This window comes from Gorilla gorilla, chromosome 9 (genome assembly GCF_029281585.2).
Source record: "Gorilla gorilla gorilla isolate KB3781 chromosome 9, NHGRI_mGorGor1-v2.1_pri, whole genome shotgun sequence".
NCBI classification, from domain to species: Eukaryota; Metazoa; Chordata; class Mammalia; order Primates; family Hominidae; genus Gorilla; species Gorilla gorilla.
The window spans coordinates 116,138,040-116,154,730 of record NC_073233.2 but is presented as its reverse complement, the minus strand read 5'-3'; the positions used below and the strand labels follow the sequence as shown (position 1 = coordinate 116,154,730).

Below are 16,691 nucleotides of genomic sequence, written 5' to 3'. Positions count from 1 at the left end.
TTTTTTAAGTATATAAACATAAATTCATACATGCACACATGCACACACACACAGCTGTAAATTTTTAAGAGGTGTATAGTAAAAACAAAAGGCTTTGAAGTCAAACAGAAAATTCAAATCCCAGTACCACAGCCTTAACTTTTCTGGTAAAAAACTTGCCTTATGTCATCTAGGGCCTTTGTACCCTCATCTGTAGAGTGGAGATTATCACTTACCTGGCCAGATAACTGTGAGGATTAGAGAAAATAAACGTAAAAGTCTAGCTTCTATTGTGGAATTCAATAAATGATCATTATTACCACTGCTGCAGTTAAGAGCTTGAGCAAGATTCTGAAACTGTAAGTCTCCACTCTCCCAAAATAATGCTTGGGGATAATAGACCAGTGGTTGAAAACTATTAATGAATTTTGGAAAGCAGAGATAATCATGGGCAGGGAAGAAGTCAAAAACCCTGACCTATCTTCCCATAAGGCAATCTTGTAAGGCTCTTTATGGTACTATGCACAGAAAGGGCTGTTGCAACGACCAGTTATAATGGTAGTTATTATCTAGGCAGCCAGTTTCCGAGAACTACCAAATAATTTTCTGGCATACTGAAATAATAAGGGATTTTTTTTCTATTTACATATAGAATAATATATTTCTTAATCCTTTTCAGATATTAACAAAGTAAATTAAATGATCCTTTTCATTATTTGACATGAAAGTCATGTACATGAGGTTACTGAATGTTCTGAAGTGACTTGAAACATCAATACTTCAAGAAAAGCATGTAACTTCCTCTTGGTCAGGGATAGAGACTTGAGTATCTGCCAGGACCTAAACCAGGGGCCCAAACAGAGCACAACCAAACTTGTCTTCTCACTCTAAGGGATTGAAGTGCATTTTCACCAAGGGTGGGAAACATGACCAGGGATTCAACCAATGACTCAGCCTACAATTTACTGTGATCAGAGGTTCTAATTAGGGACTCACCAGGCATGTGTGACAATTTGCTGGAACTGGGGACATGACCTAGGACCCAACTTGCTACTCGCTAGGCCAGGGGCTCTACCTCCACATACACTGGGGCTAGGGCTAAGAAAATGGCCCACATGGTTAGATTAGTTATATATAAGGTTGTTGAGCAAATAAGTAAATGTATTCAGGTTGAGTGGATAGTCAGGTTTTGGGGTGTTTTTTTTAACTGCTAGTAAAGCAATTTATAAATTTGGACAGAAAAAAAGATAAACTGTGTGATGTTGGCTTGGATTTGAAGATATCTATCAACAGACAGATAAATGGACAGGGTGAAGGCAGAAGAGGAATTACTTTTGCAACATTCTCGTCAAAGTATAAATCTAATCATAAGGAAACATCAGACAAACTCAGAGCAATGGACCTGTACTATTCAAATATATGAAGGTCATGATAAATAAAAAAAAGAACTGTTCCAGACTGAAGGAGACTAAACAGACTACACACCTAAATGCAATGACAAAATGTTAACTTCCTGATTTTGATGATTATACTGTGGCTAAACAGAAGTGCATCCTTGTTTTTAGGAAATATACACTGAAGTATAAGGAGCATCATGTGTGCGATTTCATCTCAAAATGCTTCAGAGAAAATGATGTGTGTATCTGTGTATGAGTGTGTGTGTGGAGAGAGGGAATGATTAAGCAAATATGGTAAAATGTTAACTGTAGTATTCTTGTAACTTCACTATCATTTTGAAATCAAATCCAAAAAACTGAAAATATATAAACTAAGGTCAAAGGCAAGGTTCCAACTTCAAACACAATGTTATGTAATATTATTACATTCAGGGTCTATGTTTCTTAGCCTAATTAAAATAATTTATAACAATTAAACCTAAAGAGAATAAATCTATCCAAAACCCATCTAAGTTTTAATATTTCAGCATCCACTTAAATTTGCTCACAGCACATTAAAAGTGTTATTTTCCAACTAGTCTCAGGTTCATTTCTCAAGAAAGCAATTTCAATTCTTCAAAGACACCATGTGATTCTTACATGTCAACTCATTACATTTAGTCAGCAACATCAGATAAAATCCAAGAGCTTCTTCATTTAACGTAACTCACCATATGCAGGTGGAGGGATTTGGTAGGGTCTAGCGTGCTAGAATCAATTAACATTAACAATTTCCTCCGAATATCAGCTGCCCTAAAGGACACAGTATTGGTCTGAGCAGTAGTTACACACAAACACAAGAACTTGAGCATGTCTAAGAAAAGTAGATCTTGCTTTGACAGATATTCTTCAGCTAAAGGATTAATGGCACCTAAAAATAAAAAGCACTCATTAACACTAAGAGAAGGGCACAACAGCCATATATAGTCATATTAACCCAAATTTCCTCCTCTTCACAAAAAAAAGTATACGAAAAGCAAAATTATAGTGAAATTAATTATATACTGAAAGCTTCAAAAGTCTTTTTGAAAAATTATCCAGGATTCTGTTGTCAAGAAATAATTTCAAATATGAGAAAAAAAAAACCCTTAGACAAATGATCATTGCAATAATGTGTATTGTAGGAAAATAGAAAAGAATCTAAATTTCTGACAATAAAAAATGTCAAGTAAATTATGGTATTTATGACAGAAAAATGGTGAAGCCATTAAAAAGTATGACTATCAAGAAAAGCAACTACCTGGAAAAATACTTATAATTAAACAGGCATTCATAACATGTGAATGTTGATGTTGACTACAATTTTGAATGTGTCTACAGAGAAATAATAGAAAAAGGTTAAAAGCAATGGCATTACAGGTGTGTTTTCATTTCCTGCTTTCTATTGCCGAAATAACCTATCATATGATTTTTTCTTTTTTTGAGACAGAGTCTTGCTCTGTCGCCCAGGCTGGAATGCAGTGGCATGATCTCGGCTCACTGCAACCTCCACCTCCCCAGGTTCATGCCATTCTCCTGCTTCAGCCTCCCGAGTAGCTGGGACTACAGGCGCCCGCCACCACGCCCGGCTAATTTTTGTGTTTTTAGTAGAGATGGGGTTTCACCACGTTAGCCAGGATGGTCTTGATCTCCTGACCTCATGATCCGCCTGCCTTGGCCTCCCAAAGTGCTGAGATTACAAGCGTGAGCCACCATGCCTGGCCTGGTTTTATATCTTTAATAGTTATCTTAAGTTCCTTCTATGAAGAATAAAATATGAAACTAATAAATTCAAGTAAAAATCAGAAAAATATAAAGTATATAGGAAAGGAACAATCCTAAAAGGCTATACTAAGAGAAAATGAAATAAACACAAAATTGATATCAATGAGACCTCTTATACTGCCAAATCAATATAAAGAGGTAAAAGAAATCCCAAGTAGTAAATATGTATTTACCTATGGTACTTTGGCTCTCTCCAGGTTCGTTTGCATCACTAACACTACTATCAGGGTAATCGTTAAATAGATTCACGGATGACTGATCCTCCACCTCCATTAGATTTCCATTAGTATCATCTTCCATTGATTCTACTTCTCCACGGTCAAATGGCTTTTTGATTAAGGATGCCTTAAGGAAGAGAAACAAAGATGTTCAAGATGGCTTCTGGCAGGAGCATGCTGTAGTCAAAATTTACCTAATCAGGCTGGGCACAGTGGCTCACATCTGTAATCCCAGCAATTTGGGAGGCTGCGGCAGGTGGATCACCTGAGGTCGGGAGTTCGAAACCAGCCTGGCCAACATGGTAAAACCTTGTCTCTATTTAAAATACAAAAATTAGCTGGGTGTGGTGGTGGGCACCTGTAATCCCAGCTACTCAGGAAGCTGAGGCAGGAGAATCACTTGAACTCAGGAGGCAGAGATTGCAGTGAGCCGAGATCATGCCACTGCACTCCAACCTGGGTTTGACGAAGCGAGACTCTGTCTCAAAAAAAAAAAAAAAAAAAAAAATTTTACCTAATCAAACAATTCAAGGCTCATGTGTAAGTATGAACACTACAATACTTTTTCTACTAAATGTCCAACAATAGTAAAATGGATATATAACCTGTAATATGTCTACATAACAAAATAATATGCACACTTTAAAAATTATTTCTTATATTAAGAAGTTTTGTAACACCTAAAGTGTTACCCAAAGAGGGTGTAGGAAAATGCCTAAATTGGTATGACTATTTTGGAGGACAGTGACAATATCCATCAAAAAGTAAAATTCGCATTCCTTTTGAACAAGCGAGTCTACTGCTAGAAATTATCCTACATCCATCATACACACAAATACAAATAGACAAAATAAAACTACAATAATCTGTACCACAGAAGTCTTTGTAACCCAAAAAACTAGAAACCACTTAAAATGTTAATTAAGAGCAGATGGGCTTTTTGGCTCAGTGCGGTGGCTCACACCTGTAATCCACGCACTTTGGGAGGCCAAGGTGGACAGATCATTTGAGGTCAGGAATTCTAGACCAGCCTGGCCAACATGGTGAAACCTGGTCTCTACTAAAAATATAAAAATTAGCCGGTTGTGGTGGCACACATCTGTAATCCCAGCTTCTTGGGAGGCTGAGGCAGGAGAATCTCTTGAACCTGGGAGGTGGGTGCTGCAGTGAGCCGAGATTGTGCCACTGTACTCCAGCCCGGGCAACAGAGCAAGACTTTGTCTCAAAAAAAAAAAAAAAAAAAAAAAAAAAAAAAAAAAAAGAGCAGATAAGCTTTCATATACATATATACTATTCACTATTACCACACAATAGAATACCATGCACTGCTAAATAAATAAAGTATATAACAGCAGATAGCTTATAAAATAAGTACAGTGACATGGAAAATGATTAAGATGTGTCATAAAATGGAAATAAGTTACAGAATATGTTTTCACTCAATAGATATTTCAATAACTACTTTGTATGCCCGGCAGTGTTCCAGAAAAAAGAATGTATGTGGCATAAGCCCATTTGTATGGAAGAAAAATAAATACTACAATAAGAATATGTTGCTTGCCTGGCAAGATTTTTGGTCACTTTTAAAGAATAAAGAATTATTTTAAATTTTGGTACAATGTTGCACAGAAATAGCTGTGAGCCTGGATGATTCGTTCCCAATTTTTAAATGTATTATTTATTGAGAAACTAAAGGCAGGCACTACTATGCTAGGTATTGATATTAAGAAGCAATCAGGTATATTTCCCCACAAGACAAATTATTTAATTTCCACATTTTATTTAATTTTTTAAATTGTTTTATTTTTGAGATGGAGTCTCGCTCTGTCGCCTAGACTGGAGTGCAGTGGCATGATCTTCGCTCACTGCAACCTCCACCTCCCAGGTTCAAGCAATTCTGCCTCAGCCTCCCGAGTAGCTGGGACTACAGGCGCATGTCACCACGCCTGGCTAATTTTTAGTATTTTTAGTAGAGACGGGGTTTCACTGTGTTAGCCAGGATGGTCTCAATCTCCTGACCTTGTGATCCACCCACCTCAGCCTCCCAAAGTGCTGGGGTTACAGGTGTGAGCCACCGCACCCAGCCTTAATTTCCACATTTGTAAAAATGTAAGAGCTATATGTTGTGAGATGCATCCTTATTTACAAAGATATTTCAACAAAAAAATTATGCCTATTAGAATCAAAATATGATAGCAAAACAGGAAGCATACTTACTAAACTTTTACAAATATCTGCAATGTCATTCATTAGCTTTGATGTTAACAATCGTAGGAAAAAGCCAGATGCAATCTTATTTGGACTCTTCTGCAATTAAGACAAACAAAGAACCAAGCAACAAAGAAATAAAAACAATTATTCTTGGCAGACAGTGTTTTCTCTATCTTGAATGGAATGTAGATAAATAGTTTACTATTAGGGCCAAGATATATGCTGCTTCAAAAACACATCTTTTCTTAGAGTTATAATAACTATACTGTACATCTTTCATTGTGCTTTAACAACATTAAAATAACAGCTATTGACCCTAAACATAAGTAAGCTATAATTATAGGTTAGAGTTTATTCTACTTTTCTCCTTCCCCACTTACACCAAAAGGGAGGAAAAACACATTACAAAACCAAGAAATATGTTGATAATACTGCTATGTGGCCATGTACCTAATACTAGGTTTGAAATATATTTCCAATTATTATCAATACTCTGGGGCCTGGCTTGGCTATCCCACAGGCTGCTGCAGATAAAAACAAAGATTACACACAGTAGCACTCTTTCTACCAAATGTTATGTAAGGTGATCTGAGCAAAAGAAAGTAAAGTATGTGCTGGAGTTATTGTTGTGTTGCTCACTAGCCCCGCTACGCATACCACATAGTTTGGGTCAAAAAACTTTTATTAAATGAATGAAAATGTCCTAGGAATAAAAGAGTCATCTATATGGTTGTATATAAAAGTCGTAAGGCAATCTCAGAAAACTTCCTGAAATTATAAAATTAGTTTCATGAGAAACTCAGATTCCTATTGCTTATTTGTCTGGATATTACCTTTATGTACCATTCAACTGAATTTTAAATCAATTTGCATAACTTATGAATGTGAACAGATATGGTAGCTCACACCTGTAATCACAGCACTTTGAGATGTAAGCATCACTTGAGCCCAGGGTTTGAGACTAGCCTGGGCAATGTGTAAAACCCCATCAATACAAAAAAATACAAAAATACAAAAATCAGCCAGGCATGGTGGTGTACACTTGTAGTCCCAGCTACTAAGGAGGCTGAGGTGGGAGAATCACTTGAGCCCAGGAGGTCGAGGCTGCTGTCAGCCCAGGAGGTCGAGGCTGCTGGATCGCAGTGATATGATCACTCACTCTGGGTGAAAGAGTGAGAGACTGTCTCAAAAAAAAAGAATAAAAATAAAAGTAAAAAATAAACTTATGAGTGGACACCAAAACAGTAACACCAACCAGTGATCAATTCCCTGCACAGGCTACACTTTCAAGTAAAAAGAAAATTTTAACTAGGTGGTACATGCCTGTAGTCCCAATTACTCGGGAGGCTGAGGCAGGAGAATTGCTAGAAACCAGGAGGTCAAGGCTACAATGAGTTGTGACAATCCCACTGCACTCCAGCCTGGGTGACAGAGAAAGATCCTATCTCAAAAAACAAAACAAGAAGAAGAAAATCTTACCTTGGTACAGTTGCTCAAGCAACGTGTACATAGCTGCATCATATTTCTCAAGGAACCAATTCTGAATTCCTCATTTGTCTTATTTTTAAACAGAGTGATACTTTCTCCTGCACATTGCATTAGAGACTATTACGAATAGAAGGAAAAATGCAAATTCCAGTTAAAATTATAGTTTAGTATTGCTTTTTACAGTGTAATTTGATCTTGGACATACTATAAAATAAAAAATAAAGTGCGCTTAAGAGAAAAAATGAAATGTTTTTAGAAGTTCCACGTAGTCATACAGTATAAGCAAAACTCATTAACAATTTTTTAAAATGGCAAATCTTATACTCTGTTCTTGCAAATCATACCAGTGACAGAGTACTACCAAGAGATAAGAAAGAGTTTCATGCTTACAGCCTATCATTAAAAAGTCAGGAAACAACAGATGCTGGACAGGATGTGGAGAAACAGGAATGCTTTTACACTGTTGGTGGGAGTGTAAATTAGTTCAATCATTGTGGAAGACAGTGTGGCAATTCCTCAAGGATCTAGAACTAGAAATACCATTTGACCCAGCAATCCCATTACTGGGTATATACACAAAGGATTATAAATCATTTTACTATAAAGACACATGCACACGTATGTTTATTGCAGCACTGTTCACAACAGCAAAAACTTGGAAGCAACCCAAATGCCCATCAATGATAGACCGGATAAAGATAATGTGGCACATATACACCATGATATACTATGCAGCCATAAAAAAGGATGAGTTCATATCCTTTGCAGGGACATGGATGAAGCTGGAAACCATCATTCCCAGCAAACTAACACAAGAACAGAAAAACAAACACCGCATGTTCTCACTAATAAGTGGCAGCTGAACAATGAGAACACATGGACACAGGGAAGGGAACATTATACACCAGGGCCTGACAGGGGGTCGGGGGTTAGGGGAGGGATAGCATTAGGAGAAGTACCTAATGCAGATGACGCGTTGATGGGTGCAGCAAACCACCATGGCACTGTATATCTATGTAACAAACCTGCATGCTCTGCATCATGTACCCCAGAACTTAAAGTATAATAATAATTAAAAATTAAAAAATTAAAACAATTTAAAAAATACATAGTATAATTTCTTCTCATATTACATAAATAAAAGAGAAAGGGTTAACCTGCATAAAATTTAATGTTTTCCAAACAAATGTAATAATTTTCTCAGGAATACATTTCATTCAAATTTCTCCGAAACTTTATTAGTATAAATTCTCCTACCTTGGCTTTCTGGAATAATTCTGACTTATATGCTTCCTCTTCAGCTATTACACCCATATAACAGTAGCAGCCAAGGACACCCACCAAAAGACGTGAACACCGGACAAGAGTTTCTGAATTTGTAATCTTAAAGTAAACCACAAATAAAAATATATATATTTCATAAATGATTTAGTATATCTTTTGTAAGAACAAATTCTACATACATATTAAAAAACAAAAGTTCAGTTAACTGAGTTAAAGGTGGCATATCCTGGATGGCTCTAAAAACAACTAAGAGATCACTGTAGAATTATAACCAGGATTCTCAAGAAAAATAGCCTAAGTATCTCCTGATGGCCAAGCAGGATATATCATCTTAGGGTGGAGCATGTACTGTACACATAGGCCCTTAAATATCTGAGGTAGGGATGAAAGAAAAGAAAAAAAGCTTCACAGGCAAATAAATGACTGTAAGTCTTAGAACACAAGTAGAAATTACAGTCATATAAAGAGACATTAAAATGACATTTTAAGCTTCTGAAGAATAGGAACCTTGACTTATTCAGCTTTTTAGACTCCACAGAATAGCATAAAACATTTTTTCTAGTAGATAAAAGTTTTGACAGCTGGCCGGGCATGGTGGCTCACGCCTACAACCCCAACACTTTGGGAGGCCGAGGCGGGCAGATCACCTGAGGTCAGGAGTTCGACACCAACCTGGCTAACGTGGTGAAACCTTGTCTCTACTAAAAATACAAAAATTAGCAGGGTGTGATGGCAGGCACCTATAATCCCAGCTACTCAGGAGGCTGAGGCAGGAAAATTGCTTGAACCCAGGAGGCGAAGGTTGCAATGAGCCGAGATCATGCCACTGCACTCCAGCCTGGGCAACAGAGCAAGACTCCATCTCAAAAAAAAAAAGTTAAGACAATTTTATAGAATTACTAAGACTCTGCTAAGTTACACACAAAATGTTCAGATTTTTTTTGTTCCTACAGGGTAGGAAATGGCATTTTAGGAGAAAATATACAAAACTAAATTACTTTGTAATGAAAGTGGTTACAATTGTGGTGCAGAAGAATGTCAGTAAAGATCATAAAGAGGCACACTGTCCCCTCTCATGTCCTCAAGTCATTTTCCCTGGCTACCGAATTCACTCCTTTGAACAGATTGTAGGCTTTATTTAATCATTTACCATGTAATAAGGCACTGTAGAGGATATAAAGATTAATAAAAATATGTATGCCCTTTTAAGAGTTTATGTTTAAGAGTTATAGTTCAAGAGATATTTGTATACAAACCATATGTAAATATCCATGGTATAAAGAAGATGCTAACTGCCATTAAAAATGTGAAACATTAAGTACTATGAAATTAAAAGATGAAAAATTATTAGGCCAGGCACCATGGCTCACGCCTGTAATCCTAGCACTTCGGGATGCTGAGGCGGGTCCATCACCTGAGGTCAGGAGTTTAAGACCAGCCTGGCCAACATAGCAAAACCCCATCTCTACTAAAAATACAAAAATTACCTGGGCGTGGTAGCACTCGCCTGTCCCAGCTACTCGGAAGACTGAGGCAGGAGAATTGCTTGAACTGGAAGACGGAGGTTGCAGTGAGCCAAGATCACGTCACTGCACTCCAGCCTGGGCAACAGAGCGAAGCTCCGTCTCAAAAATAAAAATTCTTAGAAATCTTACTTTCTGAGATTCTAAGAAGGGCGTTAGCAAGGATTTTCACATGTGGATGATCTGAATACACAGAAATAGGTAGAAAGACATTTCACATTTTTAAAAATGCAAGTTTTGGCAAGAGAATAGTACACATGAAGAGAACTCGTGATTTTATGAGGCTAAAGGAAATTCCTAGATGACGTCTAAAATAATTGCTAGTCCATTTATTGTCTTTACTAATCACTCATCTCTCTTCAAATGCCACCAAAATCTATTAGATTTGTTTAAATCGTGTTCTTTTCTATTACTGTAACATTTCCCTCCTTTGTAGAGGTTTTTTTCATCATATAATCCCTATGCTCAAACTCTTACTATTCCTCACTAACCTACACAAGGAATTATTTTATGTCTACCATAATTTCCAGTACAAAGGAAGTACTCAAATTATTATTCTTGAGTTTTCCTTTAATTATGCTAAGTTGTCCAATTTGTAGCCCTTTACTGCCACTTTGCTTTTAAAATCAAGCCTCCCACCATCCTTGGTGTTTTTCCTGCCCCTATTTCTCCTTCCTAACAGTTTACCAAAGTTGAATCATATATAAGCTTAGTTCTTTTTTTAAAAAATCTCACCTCAGATGAGTAATTATTCAGAAGCTGTTCTGATAATCCCAGAAGACAGCGATCCAGTGATTCCTTGAGATTCTGGTGGACAGAGAAGCCAATACTGGACTGGTGCTTTTCTATACCACATTCTCTCACAATGGTTAAAAAGTCCATCTTGTCAAAAGTTGTCTGAAGAAATAGTTCTTCTACTTCTGAGAATGAAAGTTCTTCTTTATCTTTTTGGTGGTGTTCACTTCAAGAAAGTAAGATCTTTAATATATAAACCAAGTACCTAATGCTTTGCCTTATATGTATTAGCAATATATTACAAAGGAAAACATTAACCTAGTATCTACATCATTCAAAGAATACTTATATAATTAATAGATTATTCTTTTAAATGCTTCTCTTCTTTGGACTTTGATACCTACTTGTATCAAATTTCATTATTCAGTAGCAAATTTTACTAATAGATAGAGAAAAAATACAAGTTACAATCTCAAAGGCAAATTCAGAAAGTATTTTTAAAAACACCAGATATAAATGTTAAGCATAACACTGTCTGCAAACATATCCCTTTTTTCACCAAGCAGAGGAAGTAAAGAGCATAGGTTTAAAAACCTTTAACATCTGGTATAGGTAAGCAGTTACGCATCCTTTGGGTTAGAAAAGTAATGATCTTGCAACCAAAGTTTCATTATTGTTGTTGGTATTTATTTGTTTTTCACTATCAATTTCTCCAAAAAGTAGGAATTTTTTTCATCTTTTGCCCTCTTGAGGGAGATAAGGAATGTTTGTGCCAGTGAGTCATTTTCAGTCACAGCAATACAATCTAAGTCTCTTGAGTCAATCAACTAAACTCAGGTTTAGATTTATTTTTGTTTTCAATTATCATTAGTTTTTAAAGCTAACAAATAGTCAAATCATAGTTGATGTACAGAAATGGGTAACATCTTTAAGAACTTATTTCATATAAATTTTATATTCTTAATTTCCCAGCATAACCATTCAATTTTTCTCATTGGCACTTGTCACATATTATACTATACAGCACTAAAAAATAGTAAGCTTGGTCTAATGTTATATAACATAGATTACAATCACTGAATTAAAACAACCTCTTCCTTGGCTAACAGTTGCAATTTTTTTGGACCAATTTAGTTTACAATGATTAAGATGCAGCTACTACCCAGCTAAAATTATCATCTTTGTAATTAAAGCTATAGCTTAAAATGACAAAGAGCATTATTAGATAACATACCATTCTGGCACGCTTTGGAAAAAATTCATTGCAGCTTTACAGTTTTTCATAGTGAGACTCACAAGAATTTTCTCCAGTACAAGATGAGGAAAATTACTACAAAGAAAAACAAAAAGCTTCACTTAGAAGACCAAAAGCCATGTAAAGAATACTTTAAACTTTAACATCCATGTTTAGCTATAAATCTTGACTTCTAAAATTTGGATCCTAGATTAAAATTGCTTTCATCTATACTGAATTTCTTAGTATCTAAAAGGACAATTTAAGGAGGACAACCATTGTTACTATCATTTCCAATACTGTTTAGAAACAGCATGTCTGATTAACATTATTTCTGAAATAAATAAAAGGTTGTAAAATTAAAGCAAAAGTACTTTAATTGGATCCATTCAGAGGTCTGCTCTCCACAATCATTTGGTTCCAATTACCAATCTGTGGAAAGGTTAAGTGGACGAGTGACTCCATTCCTTTATCCTAGTGCTTACATCCTGTTTTGTCTTCCTCGTTTCCTCACCTCATTCATAAAACATATTTTACCCAAAAGACACTCCCATTATGAGAAAGGATCCAGGATCTACATGACTCAAATATATGGACTTATTTATTTAAAAAATCAGAAAGGAACACATAAATGCTCAAAGAATTATATGTGCATTCTTCATGCACATCCCCCATATTCTCACAGTGAGACAACCCTTTATTTCAGAAGCAATCAGGCACAAAACAAACATAATATTTAATAATTAAGGTTAGATCTGGGAAATTCTGCATTATTACAAAATAAAGCCATCTGGCATCAAATAAGTGGAGAGAGCCTGATAAAACAAACAAAAAAACCAGCAGCATGCTAATGAACTTAAATTACCTGTGAAGAATAGGAGGCACTTCTGTGCTGTTTTCTAAGTCACCCTCTAACTGATAGAATAAGAGCCATTTCATTATTGATTCCTTTAAAGAAAAGCTTCTATTTACTTCACACATATTTTGTTCTATTCCCATTTTTACCGTTCCTGGAACTATACTGGTGGTCAGTGCCAAAGTCAAACAGCATACTGCAGGACTATAACAAAACAAAGGACAATTGTGAAAAGCAAGCTATTGGAGGGGCAAAGACTTTATCTATCAGGACAGTGCCTGGCACATACATTTAGTTAAGGTGACTAAATGAACATAAAAACTGTTACAGGTCTGATTACATTTGGGAAGATTCTTGATTAAAAAATAGCTCGTTTATTAACAGTGCATAGTACTACAATTTAAACATGGCTTTTTAATAAATGATAAATTGCACATAAAAGAAATTTAAACTCTTCATAATTCTTTAAAGGAAGTCTTTTGGATACATGTATACAATTAGAAGGAATAAGACCTGGTGTCCGATACATCAGTAGGGTGACTACGGTTAACATTAATCTATTGTACATTTCAAAACAGCAAGAAGGGAATAATTCAAACGTTCCTAGCATGAAGAAAAGATATGTAGGGTGCTGATATCCCATCACCCTACATGAGTGTGTCATATGAGTGTGTCAAATTATCACATGTACCTTGATAATATATAACTCTATTATAGATCAATTAAAAATTTTTTAACTAAAAAAGAAATTCCTTAACATTAGGCTGTAATAATTTGTCAACATTTGAAACTAAATTCACTTATGCACTTATTAAGTCTTCTCGGCCAAACAAGAAAAGCATCTAAAATAGAATTTAACATCTTTAACTGAAGTAACAAACTATGAAAATGATCAGGGATATGTGAGTGTGTGTGTGTCTGTGTGTGTTTATCTGTAAGTCAGACATAATGCATGCTGAACTTACCAGGAAGGTCTGCAGGCTGACCCAGTAAATAACTTCCAGAATTCTCTGTCAATCTCAACTAAACTACCCTGAATTATGGCTCCAAGTAAGCCAAAGTTTTCAGCTTGTATTTGCTCAGAACTTATACCACGAAAGGTAATACACCAAATTTTATTCCAGAGTTTTAATAAATCTGACTTTTGTGAGCTTTCTAGGTTTGACCTCTTGTCTTGACACAATGCAACTTCCGTAAGGCATCGTAACACATATGGTGTACGTTCCCCATGTCGCTGTTGGGGTAGAAGCTGAGATAGTATCATCAGTAATGGAGACAGCTCACAGTTAGGTAAACTTGCAGGATACTTTGATATTAATTGGGTTGCAATCTGTAGCCTAAAAAAAAAAAAAGGATAATTTGAAAACTATTCAATCACATTAACAAACTAAAAGGAAATATATAGACATGGTACTCTTACAATATCCTAATTAGAGAATCACCATCATCATTTCCATAGTACTCTAAAAATAAACTGACTGTTAATAGTTACTATGTCCTACTTCCTAAATTGGCAGAAAAATTGTCAGCGTTTTGGCTAGCTGGGTAAGCCGTTAAGTTTCCCTTAAACAAATATTTTAAAGGATATTAAATTAGCAATATTTGGGCCAGGTGGTTTCCCAGCACTTTGGGAGGCCAACGCAGGCAGATCACGAGGTTAGGAGTTTGAGACCAGCCTGGCCAACATGGTGAAACCCAGTCTCTACTAAAAATACAAAAATTAGCTGGGCATGGTGGCACATGCCTGGAATCCCAGCTACTCAGGAGGCTGAGGCAGGATAACTGCTTGAACCTGGGAGGTGGAGGTTGCAGTGAGCCAAGATTGTGCCACTGCACTCCAGCCTGGGCGACAGAGTGAGCCTCCGTCTCAGAAAAAAAATATATATATATATTTAGCAATATTTTATTTCTGAGTTATCTTGTACATCCTTGCTCTTTAGTCACCAAACGATTCCTCTAAAACAGGAAAACAAAGAAACCCAAAAAACTGTTTTTCCTTTACATTAATTCAGTTAATCCAATAAACATTTGCTGTGTATTCTCTAGAATGTGTGATACTTAAGAATAGGAATCTTATGTTATTCATCTCTGTATATCTAACGCTTAGCCCATAACAGGTGTTCAATAAATTACTCTTGACTAAAAGGACAAATTAAGAATCTTAAATAGTTACTCTTAACTATATATATATAGAGTTATATATATATAAAAATGAGCTATATATATAAAAAATGATCTTAAGCAATAGGTATCTAAATCAATATGCTTTTCCCCAGAAGTCACTTACACTTAAACATTCCATCAACGTGGTAATCAAAAGAGCACTGATCACGAGTTTGACTATAATACATAAATCTCTGTCCTTACAGAAGTTGCTTAACCTCTCTGGGTTTCAGCTTCTTTTCAGTAAAGCAAACAGGCTGAACTAGATAAATTCTAAACATCCTTACCAGATCTAATATTTTGGGATTCCAAAGTATTCCATAATTTATTTGATTACTTAAATATATGTGAACGTTACATGAGAATAAAGAAGATAGAAAATAAGAGAAAATAACTTTTTATCATGGCATAAGGTCAAGATTATTCTGTGATTTCTTAAGATTATCTTTAACTTCCTCCTAATTCTATTAGAAGGTGCTACGTATGCTAAAATCTATTGTTGAAGTGTACAATTCAGTGAATTCCATGAGGTGCACACTTCTAATTGCCTATCAGAGAGCCAGTCCTCCTTCTTAACTTGCTATGACAATATGATTAAAATAGGTGGCCCTGCCCTTGGCCCAAGCAAATGAGCCATTAATGATTGATCTCATTTGTCATGGCAATCACATATCCCTTTGCTAGTAATAGGTTTGGGGGTAGACAAATGACTTAGTTCTGGCTGAGATGAAAGGATTCCACTGAAAGTTTTCTGAAAAATAACATACAAGAGATTAAAATGACACTGAATGAGAAAATGATAACATTTTACCAAGGCACAAGATCAAAATCATTCTGTGACTTCTGAAGGTGATCTTTTATTACTTCCCAGCCTAGTTCTATTTTCTTCCTTTTGCAAGGTACACTGTAATCACTAGATTCTCTTTGTGTAGTAGTATAAGATTGAGAAATCTCCAAGGATCTGGTATCTTCATTAAAAACCTGTAAAATAAAAATAAATCCACTTTTTTCTTTTTTCTTTTTTGAGCCAGACTTTCGCTGTTGTTGCCCAGGTTGGAGTGGAACAGCACGATCTCGTATCACCACAACCTCTACCTCCCAGGTTCAAGTGATTCTCCTGCCTCAGCCTCCCGAGTAGCTGGGATTACAGGCATGCACCACCACGCCCAGCTAACTTTGTATTTTTAGTAGAGACAGAGTTTCTCCATGTTGGTCAGACTGGTCTTGAACTCCCAACCTCAGGTGATCTGCCCGCCTCAGCCTCCCAAAGTGCCAGGATTACAGATGTGAGCCACCACGCCTGGCCAAATCCACTTTTTTCATTGCTATTGTCTTCTAATATTTCATTAGGGGGAAAAAAAATTCTTTCTGAAATGAAGATACAGGGAACTCATAAAGCAAGAATAATACACTACAGAAACATATAAATCTGATAACATAGTAAGAAACAAACATTTTGCATGACAGTAATGGCACTTTAGAAAGCAGGTATTACCAAGTAATGCATTAGTTTTATTTCCTGGGAACATTTACTAAAAGCACTAAGAAATCTAAAAGTAAAGCAAAAACCTATACTTTCAAAGGGATTCAATTTTTTAAATTTAAGAAATTTAAGAAATTTTAAGAAATATTAAGAAAATATTTGACAGAGTGAAATTACTAATCAGGATGTTAACCAAATCTCTGGGGAACAGAGTTTTATTTAAGAAACATTAGGCCATCAGGTGATGGATGGGTAAGTAAAATGGAGTATATCCATACAACTGAATATTATTCAGCAATAAAAATGAATAAAGTCCT

General features: G+C 35.8%; 1 protein-coding gene across 4 annotated transcripts in view; it reads right to left on the bottom strand.

Moving 5' to 3' along the window:
* ATM (ATM serine/threonine kinase) overlaps window positions 1-16,691 on the bottom strand; it is a 140,265-nt gene that overhangs the window by 98,441 nt on the left and 25,133 nt on the right. For all 4 annotated transcript variants that reach the window (XM_063693499.1, XM_031015936.3, XM_063693500.1 and 1 more), the window contains 10 exons: window positions 15,703-15,872; window positions 13,694-14,065; window positions 12,738-12,932; window positions 11,873-11,968; window positions 10,639-10,864; window positions 8,354-8,479; window positions 7,088-7,213; window positions 5,615-5,704; window positions 3,353-3,524; window positions 2,087-2,286 (listed from right to left, as the gene is read on the bottom strand). In XM_063693499.1, the coding sequence (XP_063549569.1) occupies window positions 2,087-2,286; window positions 3,353-3,524; window positions 5,615-5,704; window positions 7,088-7,213; window positions 8,354-8,479; window positions 10,639-10,864; window positions 11,873-11,968; window positions 12,738-12,932; window positions 13,694-14,065; window positions 15,703-15,872 (1,773 nt within the window). The remainder of the gene's footprint in view (window positions 1-2,086; window positions 2,287-3,352; window positions 3,525-5,614; window positions 5,705-7,087; window positions 7,214-8,353; window positions 8,480-10,638; window positions 10,865-11,872; window positions 11,969-12,737; window positions 12,933-13,693; window positions 14,066-15,702; window positions 15,873-16,691) is intronic.